The sequence below is a fragment of the Orcinus orca genome, chromosome 8 (genome assembly GCF_937001465.1).
Source record: "Orcinus orca chromosome 8, mOrcOrc1.1, whole genome shotgun sequence".
Taxonomy (NCBI): Eukaryota; Metazoa; Chordata; class Mammalia; order Artiodactyla; family Delphinidae; genus Orcinus; species Orcinus orca.
In genome coordinates this window covers 94,988,075-95,008,877 of record NC_064566.1, presented here as the reverse complement: position 1 = coordinate 95,008,877, position 20,803 = coordinate 94,988,075, and the positions used below count along the sequence as shown (strand labels likewise).

The 20,803-nt window shown below is 44.8% G+C and overlaps 1 protein-coding gene across 1 annotated transcript; it reads right to left on the bottom strand.

Moving 5' to 3' along the window:
• Positions 1-5,129: 5,129 nt before the first annotated feature.
• On the bottom strand, positions 5,130-16,011 carry LOC101279986 (T-cell surface glycoprotein CD3 epsilon chain). The gene is made up of 9 exons (XM_012534248.3): positions 15,907-16,011; positions 15,686-15,794; positions 13,150-13,170; positions 11,619-11,633; positions 8,831-8,860; positions 8,195-8,401; positions 7,197-7,364; positions 6,619-6,665; positions 5,130-5,794 (listed from the first exon to the last, which is right to left on the bottom strand). Exons 2-9 carry the CDS (start codon positions 15,732-15,734, stop codon positions 5,738-5,740), a joined length of 594 nt encoding a protein of 197 aa, XP_012389702.1. The 5' UTR covers positions 15,735-15,794; positions 15,907-16,011; the 3' UTR covers positions 5,130-5,737.
• Positions 16,012-20,803: the final 4,792 nt, after the last annotated feature.

Below are 20,803 nucleotides of genomic sequence, written 5' to 3'. Positions count from 1 at the left end.
GATGGGCTTTTTTTTTTTTTTAAGATTTTTTTGATGTGAACCATTTTTAAAGTCTTTATTGAATTTGTTATAATATTGCTTCTGTTTCATGTTTTGGTTTTTTGGCTGCGAGGCATGTGGGGTCTTAGCTCCCCAACCAGGGATTGAACCCACACCCCCTGCATTGGAAGGCAAAGTTTTAACCACTGGACCACCAGGAAAGTCCCCAAGAGTGGGAGTTTCTTAGACCAGGGTTCCCAAAGGAGAAAATTATTAGCAACCACATAGCCAGAGGTCTGGATGATTCTGCCCACTATCTCCTCAAGATACACACAGACCCTAACTTTGTTAGGACAGAATGAACTTCCAATTTACACAGGCTTCATTCATGGTTATGTTTCATTCCTACCCTTTATACCCTACTGCTGCAGTCCTCCTAGCCCTAGATCCAATTTTCACACTGGATCCCTCCACCTTGGGCAACTCTTCCACGGCTTGCATTGCAGCAATACTTGTGTCCTTCCCGTGCCCTGCACACTTCCTTTGACCCTGTGCTCCTCATATACCCTTATGTCCCCCTCTACAGCTCACCAGTTCTCAAAATTCACTGCACATTGGAATCTCCTGGGGAGCTTTCAAAGTACTGATGCCTGGGTGACACCCTTAGAGATGCTGATTATACTGGGTTGGAACATCAGGACTTTTCAAACTGCCTAAGCTGATTCTAATGTGAAGCCAAGGATGAGAAACACTGACCTTCACCTGAGCCCTTCTGGAAACTTGGGTCCCTTCAGCTCTCTTTTTTTTTGTGCTTTTAAAACACAGCTTTACTGAAGTAAACTGACATGAATAAACTGCATATATTTAACGTGTAAAATTTGATAAGTTTTGGCATATGTATACACTTGTGAAACATCACCAAGATTGATAAGTATGAACTTACCCAATACCCTGGACAGTTTCCTTGTGCCTCTTTGCATGCAATCTCTTCCTTATCCTCTCATCCTCTAGGCAACCACTGATCGGCTTTCTGTCATTATAGATTAGTTTCCATTTATCTAGAGTTTTAAATAAGTGAAATAATATAATATGTACCCTTTTCTGGTCTGGCTCCTTACACTCAGCATAATTATTTTGAGATTCATCCATCTCTTTGCATCTATGAATAGTTCATTCCTTTCTAATGTTCAGTAGTACTCCATTGTATGGATATACCACAAGTTGTTTATCCATTCACCCCTTGATTGTCTTTTGAGTGTTTCCTGGTTTTGACTATTACAAATTAAGTTGCTATGAACATTCATACATAAATCATTATACAAGTCATACACTCATATACAAGGACATACACTCTTATCTCTATTGGATAAATACTCAGGAGTGGAATGGCTGGGATACAACTTTTAAAGAAAGTAGTCTGGCTATTCTAGGTTCTTTGCAGTCCCGTATGAATTGCCTTCTCAGTTACTACAAATGCCTGCTGAGATTTTGATCAGAATTGCATTGAATTTATAGATCAGTTTGGAGAGAACTGACATCCTAATGATATTGAGTCTTCCAGTCCATGAACATGTCTTTTGTCAGATTTATCCCTAGGTGCTTTACTATATTTTTGATGATATTGTTTATGTTATTTAAAATTTTTTGATTTCCAGTAGTTCCTTGAAATTGTATAGGAATACAATTACTTTTTGTATATTGATCTTCTATCCTGAAAACTTCCTAATTAATTCTAGTAGCTTTTTTTTTGTAGATCCCATTGGATACTCCATATATTTGATCATGTTGTTTGTGAATAAAGACAGTTTTTTATTTCCAGCTTTTCCATTTCCAATCTGGATCTGTTTTACTTCCGTTTCTTGGCTCATTGTACTACTAGAACCTCCAGTACAATGTTGAGTAGAAGTGGAGAGAGGACAGCCTTGCCTTATTTGTGTTTTTGTTTGTTTGTTTTTAAGTTCTGGGTCCATTCTAAATATTTATTTATTTGGCTGTGCCGGCTCTTAGTTGCAGCACGTGGGATCTTTAGTTGCGGCATGTGAACTCTTAGTTGTGGCATGTGGGATCTAGTTCCCTGACCAGGGATTGAACCCAGGTCCCCTGCATTGGGAGCGTGGAGTCTTAACCACTGGACCGCCAGGGAAGTCCTGCCTTATTAGTGATCTTAGGGGGAAAGCATTGTTTTTCATCATTAAATATGATGTAGGCTGTACGTTTTTCTTAGATGCCCTCTAACAGGTTGAGGTCATTCCCTTCTCTGTCCAGTTTGCTGAGAATTTTAAACAAAAATAGTTGTTGAGGATTGTCAAGTGCTTCTTCTGTATCCATTGAGATGATTATATGGTTTTACTTTTTTTGTCTGTTAATATGGTAAATTACATTGATGGCATGATCTGTTAACCCAATCCTGCATTCCTGAAAAAAACTGTACTTGGTCATTATGTATTTTTTGTGTGTGTGTATATTATTAGATTAAATTCGCTAAAATTTTGTGAAGCTTATTTTTTTTTTTTTGGCTGTGTTGGGTCCTCGTTGCTGTGCACGGGCTTTCTCTAGTTGCGGCGAGTGGGGGCCACTCTTCGTTGCGGTGCGCGGGCTTCTCATTGCGGTGGCTTCTCTTGTTGCGGAGCATGGGTTCTAGGCACACGGGCTCAGTAGTTGTGGCTCGCGGGTTCTGGAGCGCAGGCTCAGTAGTTATGGTGCACGGGCTTAGTTGCTCCGCGGCATGTGGGATCTTCCACGACCAGGGCTCGAACCCGTGTCCCCTGTATTGGCAGACGGATTCTTAACCACTGCGCCACCAGGGGAGCCCGTGAGGCATTTTTGCATCTATTCATACGGGATATTGGTCTGCAGCTTTCTTTTCTTGTAATGTCTTTGTCTGGTTTTTTTGATATCAGGGTATGTTAGTCAGGGTTCTTCAGAGCAACAGAGTTGCAGTTGATGTTGCATGTTGAGCCCAAAGGAAGGTCTAGAGACAGAGAGAGCGCCCTCTTCCTCAGACGACCTCAGTCTGCTTTTTCTTAAGGCCTTCACTGATTGGATGAAGCTCTCCCACATTATAGAAGGTAATCTGCTTTACTCAAAGTCGACTGATATAAATGTTAATCTCAGCTAAAGAGTACCTTCACAACACAATGAGATGCGTTTGACCAAATATCTGGGTACTGTGGCTCAGCCAGTCTGACGCATAATATTAAGCATTGCGCGTGATAAGTTTGGTCTTCATAGAATGAGTTGGAAGTATTCTCTCTTCAATTTTCTGAAGGGGTTTGTATAGAGTTGGTATTATTTCTTCCTTAAATGTTTGATAGATTTCACCAAGGAAGCCATCTTGGTCTAGAGTTTTCTTTGTGGAAAGGTTTTCAACTCTGAATTCAGTTTATTTAATAGCTAAAGGGCTATTTTGGTTACCTAGTTCATCTTCAGTGAGTGGAGTGCCTTCTCCTTTGACTTCAAATTCTCTCCATCCTTCCCTTCAGGGCCCAGATCAAGTCTCTCTTCCTCCATGGAGCTTTTGCCCACCACCTCAGCTCTCCCAGTTCCTCCTGGGAAAACTGACAACACCATCTATAGCACTTCTATGCTTACTCACATTGGTTCTGTCGCTGTTTAACTTTTTGCATACTTGACCACTCATATAATTGTAAGCTCCTTGAAGACAGGAACTGTTTGTATCCTTTTAGTACTTAGCACAGTGCTGGTCTGTCACACGAGTGATTAGAAAAGCGCTCATGGAAGGAATACCTAAGCAATTCAATACAGTTTTTAAGTCAGGAAAATGGAGAGCATTTCTAATGATCACAGTCAGCACTGGGTAGCTGTTCAGAGCATTGGAGTTGGACAGCCTTGGCGGCTAATTCCAGCTCTGTCCCTGACTAACTGTGCACCTTGAGTGAATGACTTCACCTCTTTGAGCCCCCTATTCTCATATGTAAAATAAGGACATCTACCTTGTCGGTCGGTCATCATAGATGAAATGAGATAACGCTTGTATAGTGCTAAACACAATTTCTAGAGCAGAGTAAATGCTTCCTAAGTGTTAGCTATTATTGCTTTCATTACGCTGAGCCATACCTCCCTTGCCTGGGCAGCATCACATATACCTGGGACAGAACTGCCACCCCGGGCCAGCCTGCCGCTCAGCAGCTAGTGGTGGTCAACGTCACAGAGATTCCTTTCGAGCCTGAGTGCTGAGTGCTTACAGGGAGAGAAGCAGCTTCAGCAGGGGCCAACAGATAGAAACTGTAGCCACAAGACCAAGGCTGAGTGTGTCCAGTGTGTGGAGGCTGCTAACCACAAAGGGCTTTTGTGAGTCGTGGTCACACTCTTAAATAGTCCTGGGGTCAGCAGAGAGGTTTCTGAGTGCAGAGAGGGAGCAAGGAGAGCCCACTGGTTTGAGCTGGGCTGAGAGGTCCTCAGTGCTCTGGCATCTTCTCTCTGCAAGCTGAGTGTGTGCCCTGGGAGAGTGGAAAGAAACCCTCCCACAACACCAGTCTCTGCTGCGCTGCACCCATGTCCCTCGCTCAGAGTGCAGCCCACATCCTGGCCGCTAAACCACAGCCCGCCTCGGGCTGCAGGCTGCTGCCTCTCACAGTGGAGGGAGAGGGGCCTGCCCGGCAGCACCTCCTCCCCTTCTCTCCCCTCCCCTCTCCTCCCCAGCTCCGCGGAGGCGCTTCCTTTTCGAGGCGGGAAGGAAATATGTGTCCGCTGCCTCCCCTTCACCTCCTCTCTTCTGCCTGCTGCCTTCAGCTACCTTTTAAGGCCTCTGTTTCTGTCTCACCCATTTTCTGAGCTGACCACTCCATCAGGGACCCATCAGGCACTCTCTGCCATCCTTGATGTTTTTCTCCAAAAGACGTTAGGTAAACGATCATTTCTTTCTTTCTCTCTCTCTCCTTTCTTTCTTTTCCTTCCTTCCTCCTTCCCTCCCTCCCTCCCTCCCTTTCACTCTCTCTCTCTCTCTTTTGATTTATTCCCTGATGCCCTTTCCAAAGAGAGCTTCAGATAATGTCTGTTTCAGCTGTGAAAACAGGTAGTACTGGCATTTGGGGTCATAGCTAGGAATATAGTCAGAGGAAGGGAGGACCTGTGTTGTCTTAGGAAACGAGGCAGCCTCCGAGGGCCTCCCAGAAAAGAGGGACAGCAACTCTTTCAGCCAAATACACTTTATTTCTTTTCTCTCTCAGCTGAAAAGGCGCCTAGCACATTCATGGAGCTGCAAATGACCGTCTAGGGGTCTGCTGTGGAGACAGGGAGGGAAGGGACACAGGACTAGCTCTGGGCCAGGGTCTGTGAACAGGGCGGGACCTCTGCCAGCATTTACCCAATCCATTCCCACAGAGGGTCGCCAAAGAGAGAGCTAGAAACAGGGAAATGTAGATGGCATAGTTAGGGATGGGGCAACTTCTATGCAGGAGGAGGAGGGAGCCACAGGGAGAAGTAACAGCCATCAGGGCAGGAAGGAATGGGGGTGTGTGAAGAACAGAAATAAATATCCTGATAAGAGGGCAGGCGGGGTGCGAGGGGTGAGTAGTGATGATGTTTCAAAGGATAATGAGGCAGCAATATCCTTGGATGGGGGCCAGCAGAGAAGGCAGGAAGGAGGCCGCTGGGGACAAGGCTGAGGGTGTGAGCTCCCCACAAGGCAGAGGAACAGTTCTCCTGTGCGGTCCAAGGTTTGCCCAGGGAACAGGGAGTAGCAGGCCTGGAGAGGAGCCAGACCTGGGTCAGTGGGAGACAGTGTCTTCAGGAGCTGTCAGATGCCTCTCTGATTTAGGCCAGCATACAGGTCCCGCTGGCCTTTCCGGATGGGCTAGGGGTGGAATAGAGAGGGGGTGGTCAGCAGGGTGGGAGGAGGTCACTCCTGAGAAAGAAGGGCCTCTGAAGAACCTTAGACCAGGGGTCAGGAGGCAGGCTCAACTGGTAAGAGATTTGACCTGCTCACCTCCTGTGAGCCTCAGTTTTCCCATCTCAAAAATGGGAAACTAAAGACTCAACTCTCGGACCTTTTCTCAGAATTAAATGAAGTCACTCGTGCGAAAGTGAACAGCACGCTCTTGACTGGTGCTCAATAAATATTTGTTGAGTTTGTCCAGGTGTGATATTCAAAATATCTAACAATTGGTAGTGCACATACACTGAGCAATCAGAACAATCCTGGTGGTTCTCTGCTATGCTAGGCAGTAACTCTTCAGTTGCCCAATCTAGAGGTGGTCCAGTGGGGGAGGGGCTGTGATGTCTGGCAGTGTGTGTGCTGGGGATGGAGGATGGAGGAAGCTTGGGGCTATTCACCAGTGAAATATTTTCATGTTCCAACAACAGGTAGGTGCATGCCGGTGGAACATCAGTCATGAGTTTATCATGTTAGAGTCTGGGTGCACGGTATTCCCCATGGCTGTCGCTCAGCTAATGAATAAGCCAGAGAAATAGGGGCAGCACCTCACCCCTACCACCCGTGGTTGTGGAAGCCCTGCAGCCTTTGAGATGGCCCCGTCCTACCATGATGGATGCAGAGGCGGGCACATGGTGGGTTATCCTGGAGCCCTGAGGGAGGGGATTTCAAGTGTCTGATGGGCCAGTCCCACCTGTCCCCTTCTCTCCTAGAAAGACCCCTCACCCCACTTTATCCCTTGTTACCTCATAGTCTGGGTTGGGTACAGGTGGTGGCCTCTCCCTGTTTTGTCCTGCAGAGGAGGGAAGGGAAAAGGATTCATTGCCATGAGGAAACACCAATCTTGTGAGAACGAGACCCAGATCAAGGAGGGCGAACTCTCGTCTACTTCTTTTTTCTATTTCAGCTGCCCTTTCTCTTTGCTTTCTTTCATCCCATCTCTAATGACCCCACACTGTCCTTATCATTTGTGACCTCAGCTAAAGGTCCTTCCACTGTTTCCTTTCCCACAGGTTGGAGTCGGGAGGGCAAGGAAAAGGCAGGAACTAATGTCCCAAAGTCTCCACAAAGATTGAGGGGTGGAGTCTGATTACTCCAGAACACTGACAGGCACTTGAAGAAGCCCATCCTGGTAGTAAACGTTTTTGCATTTTTCAAGGGTGGAGAGGACAGGAGTGATCTGAAATGGGACACTCTGTGTCAAGATCTTGGCCACACTGTGAATGTTCTAGAGAAGCTGTCTCGACCTAGCCCTGGACTTGCCAGCCCATCCTGGCCTGGCCTGGGCATCCCCCCTTGGCGGGAATCTCCTCCATGGTCTTACCCCTGGGCCTGCCGCCAGCACCCGCTCCTCTCGTCACAGGCGCGGTCCTGGCCTTTCTGCTCTTGCTGCAGTGATACACCAGCAGCAGCAAGCCCAAAGTGACACAGATGTCCACTACGATGATTGTGGCCACCACCCTCAGATCCGCCTCCATGCAGTTCTCACACACTGTGGGGTGGGGAGTGTGGAGAGAAGAAGAGAAATCACCCAGAAGGGAAGACACAGGACACTGGAGATGAGGAAGGCAAAAATGAAGGTCGTTCTGCCTTTAATACTCACATGCCTGCCATGGTCAGACACCCCCTGCCCCCTTTCAACACGTTTATAACAACAAGCAAACTGTGGTGTTCATGGGTAGAGGCTCTGCAGTCAGACAGTCCTGGGTTCAAGTCCCAGCCATGCTACTCACTAGCTGTGAAAGCTGTGGAATGTGTGTTCAACCCACAAAACCTCTGTTTCCTCATCTATAAAATGGGAGTAAGACAGCACTCAACCCATATGGTGGTTAAGAGGATTGTGTGAAAAGCCCTGACAAGTATTTGGTATAGTGCTTAAAACTTAATAAGCTCTCAATGATTGTTAGCTATCATTATTGCTTATTAATATGCCTTAGTTTATGACACTTTAGTAGAGTGGCTTTGAGTCTTTCTGTAAATCCTGGAGAATTCCTCTCTGGATAAAGCATCAGATAAACTAATATTGGTGTCCCGTAATTCTGGACACGATATAATGCAAAGGACCCAATCTTGTCTCTTGGGACATTGTAGTTTTAGATCTAGAGCTGACTGAGGTTACCCAGACAGCCCCATATTGGTGTTTAATCTATATTTCAGAAAACACTGATGCTGTGCGGCCCCAGACAGTCCAGGACTGAGTGTCGCAGAAGCACAAAGATGCCAGGGGACTGTGAGTTGGGTTAGGGGAAATGTTGAGAATGCCCTTTTGAAATGGTCCTCCCTAAAGAGTCTAATAGTGCTTGCTCTGAAGATCTATATTACCTCTTGCTTTCAGGTAGAGCTTATGCTTCTTGTCCTTTGAGCAGGTATAATAACCGCTGTTCTCTATTTCTGAAAAATCCTTCAGTAACAGTGGCTTATCAAAATGGGGCACTGGTTTATCATCTTTTCTCCAAGTTATTTCCTCAGGTACAGTATCCTCAGGGCATGTCAGCTCTACACTCTTTCCAGAGATGGAGACTTTATATGCTGGGGAATTGGAGAAAAGAGAAGGGAAATTAAAGGGAGAACCCAGTAAGATTTAAGGCAAATTAGTAGCAGAAGAACCAACCAAGTGCAGAAAGTCCTCTGACATCCTAGATCTTAGATTTTCTTGTCAAAAGGGAACTCTGCTGGCTAGGGGGTATGAAAGAGGAGATATGTAGGAGAAGGGGCCCTAGAGAACGTTTTGAAGGTGACTTCAGAGTTTAGGCATGGACATGGGGACTTGGAAGGGGAGGAGGGAAGTAAAGAAAATCTATAGCAGTCCTTATTTGCAATGTTTCTAAAATGGGAGTTAGAAATATGAGGTTGGGAGGACCTCAGTTCTTGGGGTTAATCTCTCTCAATCAATTCCTTCTTCCCAACCACTGACTTGCATCATCAGATAGGGCAGATATAAAAGACTGATAAACTTACTTTTAATTGTTTGTGTTGGTGTAACTTCATCTGAAAATGAAAAAAGGAAGGAACGGTAAGAAAATAACCTTGGTTTAAGTTTAAATTGTAGGTGAAAAATTTCAAGTGGAACTAGATACTGTCCCCAAGAATTCCCAAAGAGGGCCTGTTCTTTAGGGAGCTCCAAGTCTTGAAGGTGAGGTATGTCCTTGTCCTATGAGATATGCTCATAGACACAACTCAGATACATCAAACTGAGAATATACCAGCATGTGCTTCTAGATTTAGATCCACTAGAGCTCAGTCTTAAAATCCTGAAGCTGAAAAATTCCAGTCGTCTTCAAGCTTATTCTCTTGCATTAGCAAGAACCATATTCCAGATAGATATGAAAGGGTCTTCTCAGAGATAAAGACCTTTATATGTTTGAATCACTGATTCTTGGGCTTCCGTGTTTTTCATTATTCAGAAGTTCTTACTTATAACTAACAGAAACCCTCATAGTAGAGATCAAATATCTTTCTTCTTATTCCATGCCACTTTTCTGTTATTGCCCTTAAGTTATGTGAAGCACTATGCACATTTTAAGGAAATAGTTCTTCTAATAAAATGTGACTTTATTTTAAATTATATCTGAGTGCAATCAACTCTCAATTATTTTTGTTAGAACTATTGGTGTGGACAACTGAAATCCACTAGTATAATTTGGGGATCCAGCCAAATTCCCCACAGTAGGCAATTTTGCCCTGGGAAGTGGGCTGGGGAGCACCCTCATTTCCTGGAAAACTTGTGGCTGGGACACTGGGTGGCACTAGGCTATGCTTGAGCCTGTATATGACAGCTGGAAGGGTGGAGAGTGGTGCTCAGAGACAGCCCTCTCTCTGTTGGGGCTGTTTTGCTACAGTGTGCTGTTGGGGACAGAGCACTAGGCTGAGTCAGTAGCGCTGTGTTTGAATCCAAGATCTGCTTTAGGCTGTGTGACCAAGGGAAAATCATTTAACTTCTCAGAGCTTCAGTTTCTTCATCTGGGAAATGGAGATAAAACATCCACTTCTCAGGGTATTCGTGAGAATTAAATGGATTATGAACGTGAAAATGGATGGTGCATAGCAGATGCTCAAGAAAAGTGTTAGTTACTTTCTTCCTTTCCTTCTGGGGGTCCTGCTAATGGAGAGCAGAACAGAGTTCTGCCCCAGTTGCTCAGTCAGCCCTCCAGCTGAGATCATACGGAATGTAAACAAGTCATTCTCCAGGTGTATCTATCTGTTAATAATCGCGAGTTGAGTATAATGACAATAGTCTGTAATATTTTGATTTGGGAATAATTTTTCAGCACTGATATTTCTTAGAAATATTAAACTAGAAATCATAAATAAAATAATTTAGAAGTAAATAGAAGTTTCACTCTGATTGGTGTGTTTGTTTGGAAAAGCAATGTAAAGGAAATTGCTCACAACTCCTTTTGGCACAAATGCAGTAGCAGAGCTCAGACCAACACATTCTCATACAAGGGCCTAGATGTCTACGCTCACAAAAATTTTGTACACATTCATAACGATTAAAAAAATGAGCTTCAGCACCAGCTAAATCTGCATTTATATTTCTCTCTCTGATTGGACTATATATTCATTTTCTAAGCCTTGGTTTTCTTACCTGTAGAATAGGGATGTTAGGAGAGTTATATGAGGAAATTCAGGTAAAATATTAAGGGCAATACATAGAACACACATGCTCAATAAACTTTAATGCATATTAATTAGTCTGCATACTTCCCATATAATGATAGCTAAAATCCACCCCCTGCTTTCTATACGTCAGATAATGTTCTAAGTAAATGACTCATTCAGTCCTCATAACAACCTTATCAGCTAGGTATCATTATTATTTCCATTTTGCGGGTAATGATGCTATGGCACAGAGAAGTTAACTAAATTATTCAAAGACACTCAGCAAATAAGAAGTTGAGCCAGGATTCAGATATGACTGTCTAGATTCAGAGTTAGACTCTTAACCACACGCTACATGGCCTTCTCCTCTGCCTGAGATATTGTTCCTTAAAATATAAGCTCACCCTTTAAAATTCAGCTCAAGAATCACCTCCTCTGGGGAGCTTTCCCCAACCATCCTCTGTAGAGTTGACCACTCTTCTCTTTATATTTTATTCTGTATCTACCCATAACATGCAAAAGACTATATTATCAATTATTTGTCTTTCAAATAAGACAATTTTTAAATAAATTGTTTCATTGATTTTAATAAATTGATTTTAAATAAATCAATTTTTATTGATTTTTCTTACGACATACCACCTGTCTTGAGGGATCTTAGTTCCCCAACCAGGGATTGAAACTGGGCCCTCCGCAGTGAAAGCGTGCAGTCCTAACCACTGGACTGCCAGGGAATTCCCAAGATCATCAGCTTCTCGAGGGGAAGGAACTAGTGATGCATTCACGTGTATGATCATTTATTCATTCAAAAATATTCATTGAGCACCTACTATGTGCCAGGCACTGGGCCAGGTAAATAAGACGCCATCTCTGCTTTCAATGAATTCATGATTTACACAAAAACTTGTGCTGGCTCCAACACCCACATGTGTATTCTTTCCTGAATGGTTGCTCAGGGATACGCACCACGCTCAGCTATAATCAGACCTGACAGTTAGCAACAAACATAGGCACATATCATTGAAAGATAATTGTATTTTCCCTCTAATAGTTCTGGTTCTTAGTATTTATTACTATGATTGTCTTCTATGACCATTCTGTTCCACATTTGAAAGGAAGTCGTACAGAGTGAAAATCCTCTTACCAGTTTCTTCAAAATCTGAAAAGGAAATGATAAGAAACTATTAGCAATACTCCTATCAGCTACTAAGATCAGACCCTGCTGCCATGGGTTAGGACTCTTCCCTCAACCTTTAGAAACAATGGATACGTTTGGTAGTGTATATATGTCCATGCCACTCTCTCACTTTGTCACAACTTACCCTTCCCCCTCCCCATATCCTCAAGACCGTTCTCTAGTAGGTCTGTGTCTTTATTCCCATCTTACCCCTAGGTTCTTCATGACCTTTTTTTTTTTTTCTTAGATTCCATATATATGTGTTAGCTAGTGGGAAGCAACAGCATAGCACAGGGAGATCAGCTAGGTTGTTTGTGACCACCTAGAGGGGTGGGATAGGGAGGATGGGAGGGAGGGAGACGCAAGAGGGAGGAGATATGGGAACATATGTATATGTATAACTGATTCACTTTGTTATAAAGCAGAAACTAACACACCACTGTAAAGCAATTATACTCCAATAAAGATGTTAAAAAAAAAAACGATGGATATTCAAATTCCCCATGGCTGTATACGAAAAGCTGTTTAGGATCCTACATTAAACAACTGGTAACTAATTATAAAAAAGGGTTCTAAGTAATCATTTTGAATATAATATATATATTTGGTATATAAATATAAAAAATATATTTATGAAATCATTACATTGTACGCCTTAAACTCACCCCATGATATATGTCAACTATGTTCCAATAAAGCTGGGGAAAGAAGAAGATCTGTATTGGACATAAATTAAATGATAAACAAAATCAACCCTAAATGGCCAGTAACATGTGGAAGAGGTGAGTTATTCTGAAGCATATCAGTGCTTTTGACATATCCCATCTGTTAATAATGTAACATTAACACATTCTCCATGATATATTAAAAAGAGTATCCAAAGGACACTACAAATTAGGCAGTGTAATGCAATGGAATGGAGACTGGCCCAGTGGCTGCCTTTAAACACAAAATTGGTTCACTCAATTTGGAGGAGCTGACTGAATAGAAAGCCTTCCAATATTGGGACACTCTTGACTCTCTGCAATGGCTGAGAAAGTAAGTCCAGGGCAGGCACACTCATATGCATGTGCACACATGAACACATATGCACATACATTCAAAGTATTTGGACATGTAATTCTGAAAGTGCACTCAAATGCTGCCCCAGAGGCTTTTTCAGTGCATCTCCATGCAGGCATTCAAGCCACAAACCCTCTACAAAAATCTCCCATCAAATATGAAATGTAAACAAATGAAAACTGTTTGCCCTTTTTTAGTTATCTCACTTTTTTTCTTTTGAATAGTTAAGACTCATTATTTCCTATGATCTCTGTTTCATTCCTCTTCTTGGCTAGAACTCTCTCTAGACTTATGAAGAAAAGGCAAAGGAGAAGATGATAGAAACCTCTTTTATTGGTATCTGTGGGAGCTCTGTGGGAGGTCTAGTGAAAACTCCACTCATAAATACAAAACACACTGGGCTGATTTCATAACAAGGAAAGAAAGCATATCTCACCTTCTTCTGCCCAAGCACCAACTAGAAAATAAATAAGAAAAAAAGAGTTAGTAAATGTTGTGAGTGCCTGAGATTCCAAGCAGAAAAAGTTCTCTGGCCTAGTCTGCCCATTTCTGAAGATCTAAGGTCCTTTCCACCCACTGCTGGATCACAGTTATTCCTATACCCCAGATAAGTGACAAAGACTGCTGCGTACTGACCACAGGTTCCTGGTCAATTCGAGATGAAACAGAAGAAGAAAGCAGCTAGTGTTAAACATGAACACACAACACTTGGGAAACAGAAGTTAGAAATTGTTGAGGGTACATCTGGGGAGATTGGAGAAACAGCAAAAGAAGTTTGCAGCCCAGCCACAATTTTGAAAAGAAATCTCTGACTGTGGAAGAAAAACAAGCTCTGGGTTAGGTACAAAGACTGAGATTCTCATTCCATCTCTGACTCCTGCTTGTCTGATGGTTCGGTTTTTCAATTTGTTTCCTACTTGAGAAAGAGATGGAAATATTTGAAACCAATTATTCATCAACTAGAGCCTGTGCATTGAAGAGTCCCATCATATTTCCACTGGGCCCTCCAGGGTCCCCACATTTAGCAGTAATTTGGATTCTTTATAAAAATCAGTTTCCCTGACATTGCCTTAAAGTTTTTGTTTTTTTTAAAAAATTAATTAATTTTATTTTTGGCTGTATTGGGTCTTCGTTGCTGTGCGTGGGAGTGCTCTAGTTGTGGTGAGCGGGGGCTACCCTCCATTGCGGTGGGTGGGCTTCTCATTGCGGTGCCTTCTCTTGTTGCGGAGCACGGGCTCTAGGTAAGCGGGCTTCAGTAGTTGTGGCACGCAGGCTCAGTAGTTGTGGCTCGCGGGCTCTAGAGTACAGGCTCAGTAGTTGTGGCACACGGCCTTAGTTGCTCCTCTGAATGTGGGATCCTTCCAGACCAGGGATCGAACCCATGTCCCCTGCATTGGCAGGCGGATTCTTTTCTTTTATTTTTTTTTGCGTTATGCGGGCCTCTCACTGTTGTGGCCTCTCCCGTTGCAGAGCACAGGCTCCGGACGCGCAGGCTCAGCGGCCATGGCTCACGGGCCCAGCCGCTCCACGGCATGTGGGATCTTCCCGGACCGGGGCACGAACCCGTGTCCCCTGCATCAGCAGGCAGACTCTCAACCACTGTGCCACCAGGGAAGCCCTGCAGGCGGATTCTTAAACACTGCACCACCAGGGAAGTCCTGCCTTAAAGTTTTATGTGTACCTCTTTTATCAACAGCCTCTATATTGTGTGAGACACCCCTCCCAACTGCCTCCTGCCCACACCTGCCTAACCAGGGCAGACTGAGCACATTCTCATGATGCCAAATCTCTAGAGGTGCTTGGGTCTTTGGTATTCTCTCTCTCTCTCTCTCTCTCTCTCTCCCTCTGCAGAGCATAGTTTATACTATAGGCCTCTAAGCCAATTCCTTGAAGGAGTCACACTCTGCCCCTTGACACTCCAAATGTGTTTCCTGGACCAGTAGCAGACGAATAAGCCAGAGAGCTTATTAGAAAGGCAGCATCGCAGTCCCACTCCAGACCCACTGAAGCAGAAGTTGCAATTTAACAAGATCCCCCCGTGATTGTGTGCACATTCAAGCTTGAGAAACCCAAGATAAAGCAGGAAGTAGAGAAGCCATGGCTGTAGCTCTGAGATGGGAGCCCCAGCTGTGATAGCAGTTTCTAGGTCTCTGAAATAAAACCCTTGTGAGCTGTCTGGCCTCATGTCGTGCTGTCATTAAGAGCACAGGCCCGTAGGCAGTCCTGAATTCCCAGGTCAACTTCAGCACTTACTAACTGTGTGGTTCTAAACAAGTTACTGAGCTTCTTTGAGTATTAGTTTCTTCATCTGTAAAATAGGGGATCCATATAACGTTTACCTTCCAAGGTGGAGGTAAGGATTAAATTAGTAAACATGTGTAAAGACTTTTTTAACACGGTATCTGACACTCAATAAACGGCAACCTTTAAAAGAATCTTCTTCGTCTGTTATGAGATATGGAAATGCTCTTGGTTATTTATCAATTTATATTCCACCTTGCTTCAAAAAGGACTAAAGTAATTGAAAGCTCTTGGTCAACTGAAGAAGACTGAAAATTATGAGGTGTTTCATTGTCTCAAATACTAAGCTTGCTGTATACCCTGTGCAGAGTTTGGGTTCAACTATCTAGTCTCCTCACAACAAAGAGTGAAGGTTAACTCTTCTAATCTCTTCTGTGTTAGTTCTTAAGGGCTCGGTTGTTCATTGACAGAATGAGCTTGTTCTCAGAGGCACAAAGACCGCCTTGCTTTCAGTAGATATGATCATCCCAACTGCTTTCCTTTGGCTGTTCTCTGAAAGGTCTCCTGGGCACACACTAGCCTCCAGCCCTGGTTCCCTATGCTAACATTGCACAAACACTTTATATTTTCTAGTAAATGAGGTTCCTTGGTACCACTGGGCAGCACCAGGTTAGGATGTGAGCCTTCCATGGTCTGGAGAAACACTCCCCTTTTCATTCCATCCTACTCACCTGATAAGAGGCAGAGTCCCAGAACTCTCCAGAGATTCCCCGACCGCATCCTTCCCTCACCAGACACTCACTCTACCTAAGATGGCGGAGGCCGGTTGGCTTATAACTTCTGAAAAAGAAGCCAGAGGACTTTTTCAAAACCCCTGATGGAGATGAGGACCCTGGGGCCATTGCTCCCAATGCTGGGATGAAGAAGGGGGCTTTGTAAGCGGGAGACTCACCATTTTCCGAAGCAGGCACCTAAGGCTGGGAGGGGAGGCGGGTTTCTGAACCCCACACAGGAAGCATGGAGGGGCCTCTGGGCCTGCAGGGTTCTACGTCACTGGGAAACGTTCGAGGCAGAGGCAGCCACCTGGGTTGGCTGGGGAGAGTTGGGCCCCACGTCCTCCCATTGGACGAGCGAGACCTGAAATTGCTGTGAAAAATGCCTGCAGTTTAGTTGTCTGGGCCTTGCACAATGCAACCCCCATGTCGGGGGCTCCCTTCTCAGAAACCCCTGCCCGCCAAACAGGCTGTGACAGGAAGAGAGAGGAGCACAGAAGAGCTGCTTTCTTTATGGCATATGTGGCATGGGGCTTGAAAAGACATGACTTAAAGACATGGCTTAAAACCATGAGATGCCATTCTTTTTTGTCTATAATATTTGCAAAAATATTTAAAAACACAATATTCAATGTTGGAAAGGGTAAAGAGTGACAGTCTCAGAATCTGCTGATGCGCGTGCAAATGGTTTGAGTATATGCATCGATCAAATGCTTACTGGGTGCCAGGTACCGTGCTGAGGGCTTTACCAACAGATCTCACTTAATCCTCAAAACAACCCTCTAAGGTAGGTAGTATTTTCGTCCCCATTTTATACTTGAGTAAACTGAGGTTCAGACAGGTTATTTAATTTGTCACAGATTACAGAGCTGGAACCCTGGAAAACATTTTGGCGAAATTCATTGATTCAGTAAATATTTGATATCTACTATGCTGTAGTATGTGCCCGGGTGCTAGTAATAGAGCAGTCACAAGATAGTCCTTGTGGAGGATGAAAGGAAATGTGGATATTAAACTGATTATTTCAGGAGATGGATGCTGAGAAAGAGGAAATACAGGGGCTGTGGGAGTGATAGAGGGGGGCCTAATATAGTCTGGGGGTAGAGAAATTCACCCTTCTCAGGGTGACATCTAAGCTGAAACCTGATGGAGGAATAGGGGTGACCCAGGTGCGGGGCGGGGCGGGAGAGCAAGTAAAGTATTCCAGACAAAGGGAGCATCATGTCTGGAGCCTGGAGATGAGGAAGAGAGGCATTCAAGAAACTGGAAGTCCAGAAAGGCAGGTAACAGAGTGAGAAGGAAGGTAAGAAATGGGACCAGAAATTCAGCAGGTTCCAGATGGGGAGGGATTTGCAAGCCGTGTTAAAGACTCCTAAGGATTACTTTAAGGGCAATGGGAACTGATGGAAGGGTTTAAAACAGGAGGATGACAGCATCAAATTCTTTAAACGTTTAAAAATTTTTAAATGAAAAAATTAATTATGGAAGTAATACAGGCACGTTACAAACAAAGAAGAGCACAGAAGGGTACATGCAACAGTCTCTCACCTCACCTCAACTCAGCCCTATCCCTCTCCCTGGAGAAAACCACTTTCAACTTTGTAAACTGTTTTTTTCCTGGTGGTTACCTTCTTATCTCTAAATGTGCGTTGTCATCATTCGGGTTCTCTGGGAAACAAACTTTGCAATGGAATTTGTGTGCAGGTGTCTCATGGAGGGAAGCACAGGAACAGCACCTGTCAGGGAAGGAAGCGGGATTGGCAGAGGGAGAAGGGGAATTACAACGAGAGCTCAGCCAATCCCAAGGGGAGTTCCCAGGCTAGGATTATAATAGGGAAGAACCTTATATTCTATTACAAGTTAATCACTAAAGTGATGTTACCTATAAGCTTAAATTATACATAATGGCCCATCTCTGGGAGCCCTGCCTCCGAGGTAATGAGTGTTAAGCTAAAATACCTTTGTTTAGCTCACAGGGAGCATCCTGACCAGGCCCACCTGTGAATGACTGCAGGAAGGAAGAAATTAATACAACCCCTCTGGAGTCTGGCTGGAGCCAGGACTTTATACCTTCCCTTTTCAGTATAAAAGAAGCCTGAATTCTGAATCTGGGCAGATGGTTCTTTGGAACACTAGTCCACCATCTTTTCCATCTGCTGGCTTTTCGAATAAAGTGGCCGTTCCTTTCCCCAATAACTCTTCTCTCTATTTATTGGTCTGTAGTGCAGCAAGCAGTATGAGCTTGGACTCGATAACAGGATGACCGGTCAGAGTGGTCCTGAGTTGAGGCCACAGGTATATCATTTAGTTTTGCTTATGAGCTGGTTCCAGAGAGGTGTGAACTTGGGTGTTACAGCGGCTTCCACTGAGAACGATGTCTGTGAAAGGGCTCAGCTGTGGGCTTTCAGAGGATACCCTCCCAGCAGCCAGGGGAGTAAGCAGTCCTCAAAGGGGAACCTGGGCAGTACCCATGCAGTTCACCCCTTGCACTGCTCAGATCCACTTGCTGTATAAATATTTCACGCCATTTAAATTTTTATTTTATTTTTATTTTTTTCGGTACGCGGGCCTCTCACTGTGGTGGCCTCTCGCGTTGCGGAGCACAGGCTCCGACGCGCAGGCCCAGCGGCCATGGCTCACAGGCCCAGCCGTTCTGCGGTGTGTGGGATCTTCCTGGACCGGGGCACGAACCCGTGTCCCCTGCATCGGCAGGCGGACCCTCAACCACTGCGCCACCAGGGAAGCCCATCACGCCATTTTTAAAACAGCCTTTTCAGGGTTCTGGTTGATCTCTTTTCCTGGAGAAGCTTGTGAAAGGAAAATTACAGTCCCACTACACAGCTCTTCTGGGGGTCCCATCTAATAGTCATCATCTCCCTCCTTTATTACTCTTCTAGATTGCTCCCGGCCTCAGCAAGCCCTTCTGCTGAACTAAGAGAAGACATAGCTTGGGGAGCCTGAGCTCCTGGTCGGCATGGCCTTCTCAGGCCATGAACCCTTGGGTTCTATATGTATTCTCCCTGCCCCCTGCAACCCTGACTCCTCCTGATGATAAGGAGAGATTCATCCTGCTGGGAGAGCGAATTGTTTTTTTGCCTACTGGTCTCTTGGCAGGGGAGACAGCAGGTGTAGCTTAGTTTAATAGGACTCGTAGTGTGTACTATGGTGGAAGCATTCTGCCTCTGGAAACCATGGCCTCTAGAAACTCAGTCTAGAGTTACAGGGACAGGAAACACAGATTTCCTAAATGCTTCACTGGGTAATGGTAAATATGGATGCTCTTACTTCCAGCCCTTGCTTCCTGAATGCATATACTCTATGTCTTGGGGATGCAGTATCATATGATAGTCACTGATTTAAGATGTATGTCACATCCTGAAGGATAGTGCCCCAGGCTGCAGGGTGTCATCTTTAAGTTGATGCCTTAGATATGTCTTCAAAAGGCTATTCCATTGGTCCATTGGCTGGCAGCTTTAGGACGGTGTGGTATATGATAGGCCCAGTCGATCCCATTGTCGTACGTCTATATACCTTTGTTATAAAGTGGGTCCCATGGTCTGTTGTGATGCTATGAAAGGTCCAGTGCTTATGGATCAGACAGTATGTGAAATCTTGGATAGTAGGTCCAGCTGAGGCCTTACAGGCAAGAAAGTCAAACCCGTACCATTCATTTGATAGAATTGAATATCTATCAATTCCTATCAAATGAATTGAGTCCTTTCCAGGTTTGGTTTGGAAGGGTCCAATGTAATCATCTTGGCAGGAAGTGGCTGGTTGGTTTCCCCCAAGGATGGTCCCAAATTGCAGGCTCAGCACTGAACTCTGTTTCGGGAGCAGCAGTAGCTAGATCAGCCTTGGTGAGTGGAAGCTCACACTACTGTACCCAGGTATAGCCTCCATCACTGCCACCAATAGTTACTGCATTCATAAGTCCATTGTCCCTGTGTTGGGATGGCTGAGGACAGAGGCTAGTTGACATTAGCTGGCCAAGTCATTTTCTTCTACTTTTTGCTGTAGTGCCTCTTCCATGATAGATGTTCTCTGGTGGGTGTTAACTCGTGACACAAAGACCTACTCACTTTATAATGATGCACATTGGTCCATACACATGCCTCTTCTCCATACTTTCTTGTTCCCAATCTTCTAATCTTATTTAAAACCCCTGATCAATAAATTAAGCCATCCACCACTGTGCATGAATCTCTATATATTCAAACATCCATAAAGTGGATGACCAGGTACGATGCCAGAAGCTCCGCCCTTTGGGAGAATCTCCCCTCACTACTGGCTTTCAAGGCTACTTTTTAAATTTTTATTTTAATTTTTTGGCTGCGTTGGGTCTTCGTTGCTGTGCACGGGCTTTTCCCTAGTTGCGGTGAGTGGGGGCTACTCTTCATTGAGATGCACGGGCTTCTCATCGCGATGGCTTCTCTTACTACAGAGCACGGGCTCTAGGCCTGCGGGCTTCAGTAATTGTAGTGTGTGGGCTCAGTAGTTGTGGCGCACGGACTTAGTTGCTCCACGGCATGTGGGATCTACCTGGATCAGGGACTGAACCCGTGTCCCCTGCATTGACAGGCAGATTCTTAACCACTGCACCACCAAGGAAGTCCTCAAGACCACTTCTGAGTGGCCTGCAGGGCTACAGCAGTCCATTTTGACTTGTATCCACATACTGAGCTGACATCTGTCAACAAAGATCAGGCTTTATTCTCCACTATCAGTGGTGGAGGACATAGGAGTATGGGCTAGGTACTCCTGGAGCTTGTATCCTCTGTAGCTACTCATGCCTGAACCAGACTGTATTCCTTACATATTATGATGGATTGTTGCTATATCCACCCAACTTTACAACTTGGTGGATCTGACAAGTGCCTAACTTATAATGGGCAGTTCTTTTTTTTGCAGTACGCGGGCCTGTCACTGTTGTGGCCTCTCCCGTTGCGGAGCACAGGCTCCGGACGCACAGGCTCAGTGGCCATGGCTCACGGGCCCAGCCGCTCCGCGGCATGTGGGATCTTCCCAGACCGGAGCACGAACCCGTGTCCCCTGCATCGGCAGGCGGACCCTCAACCA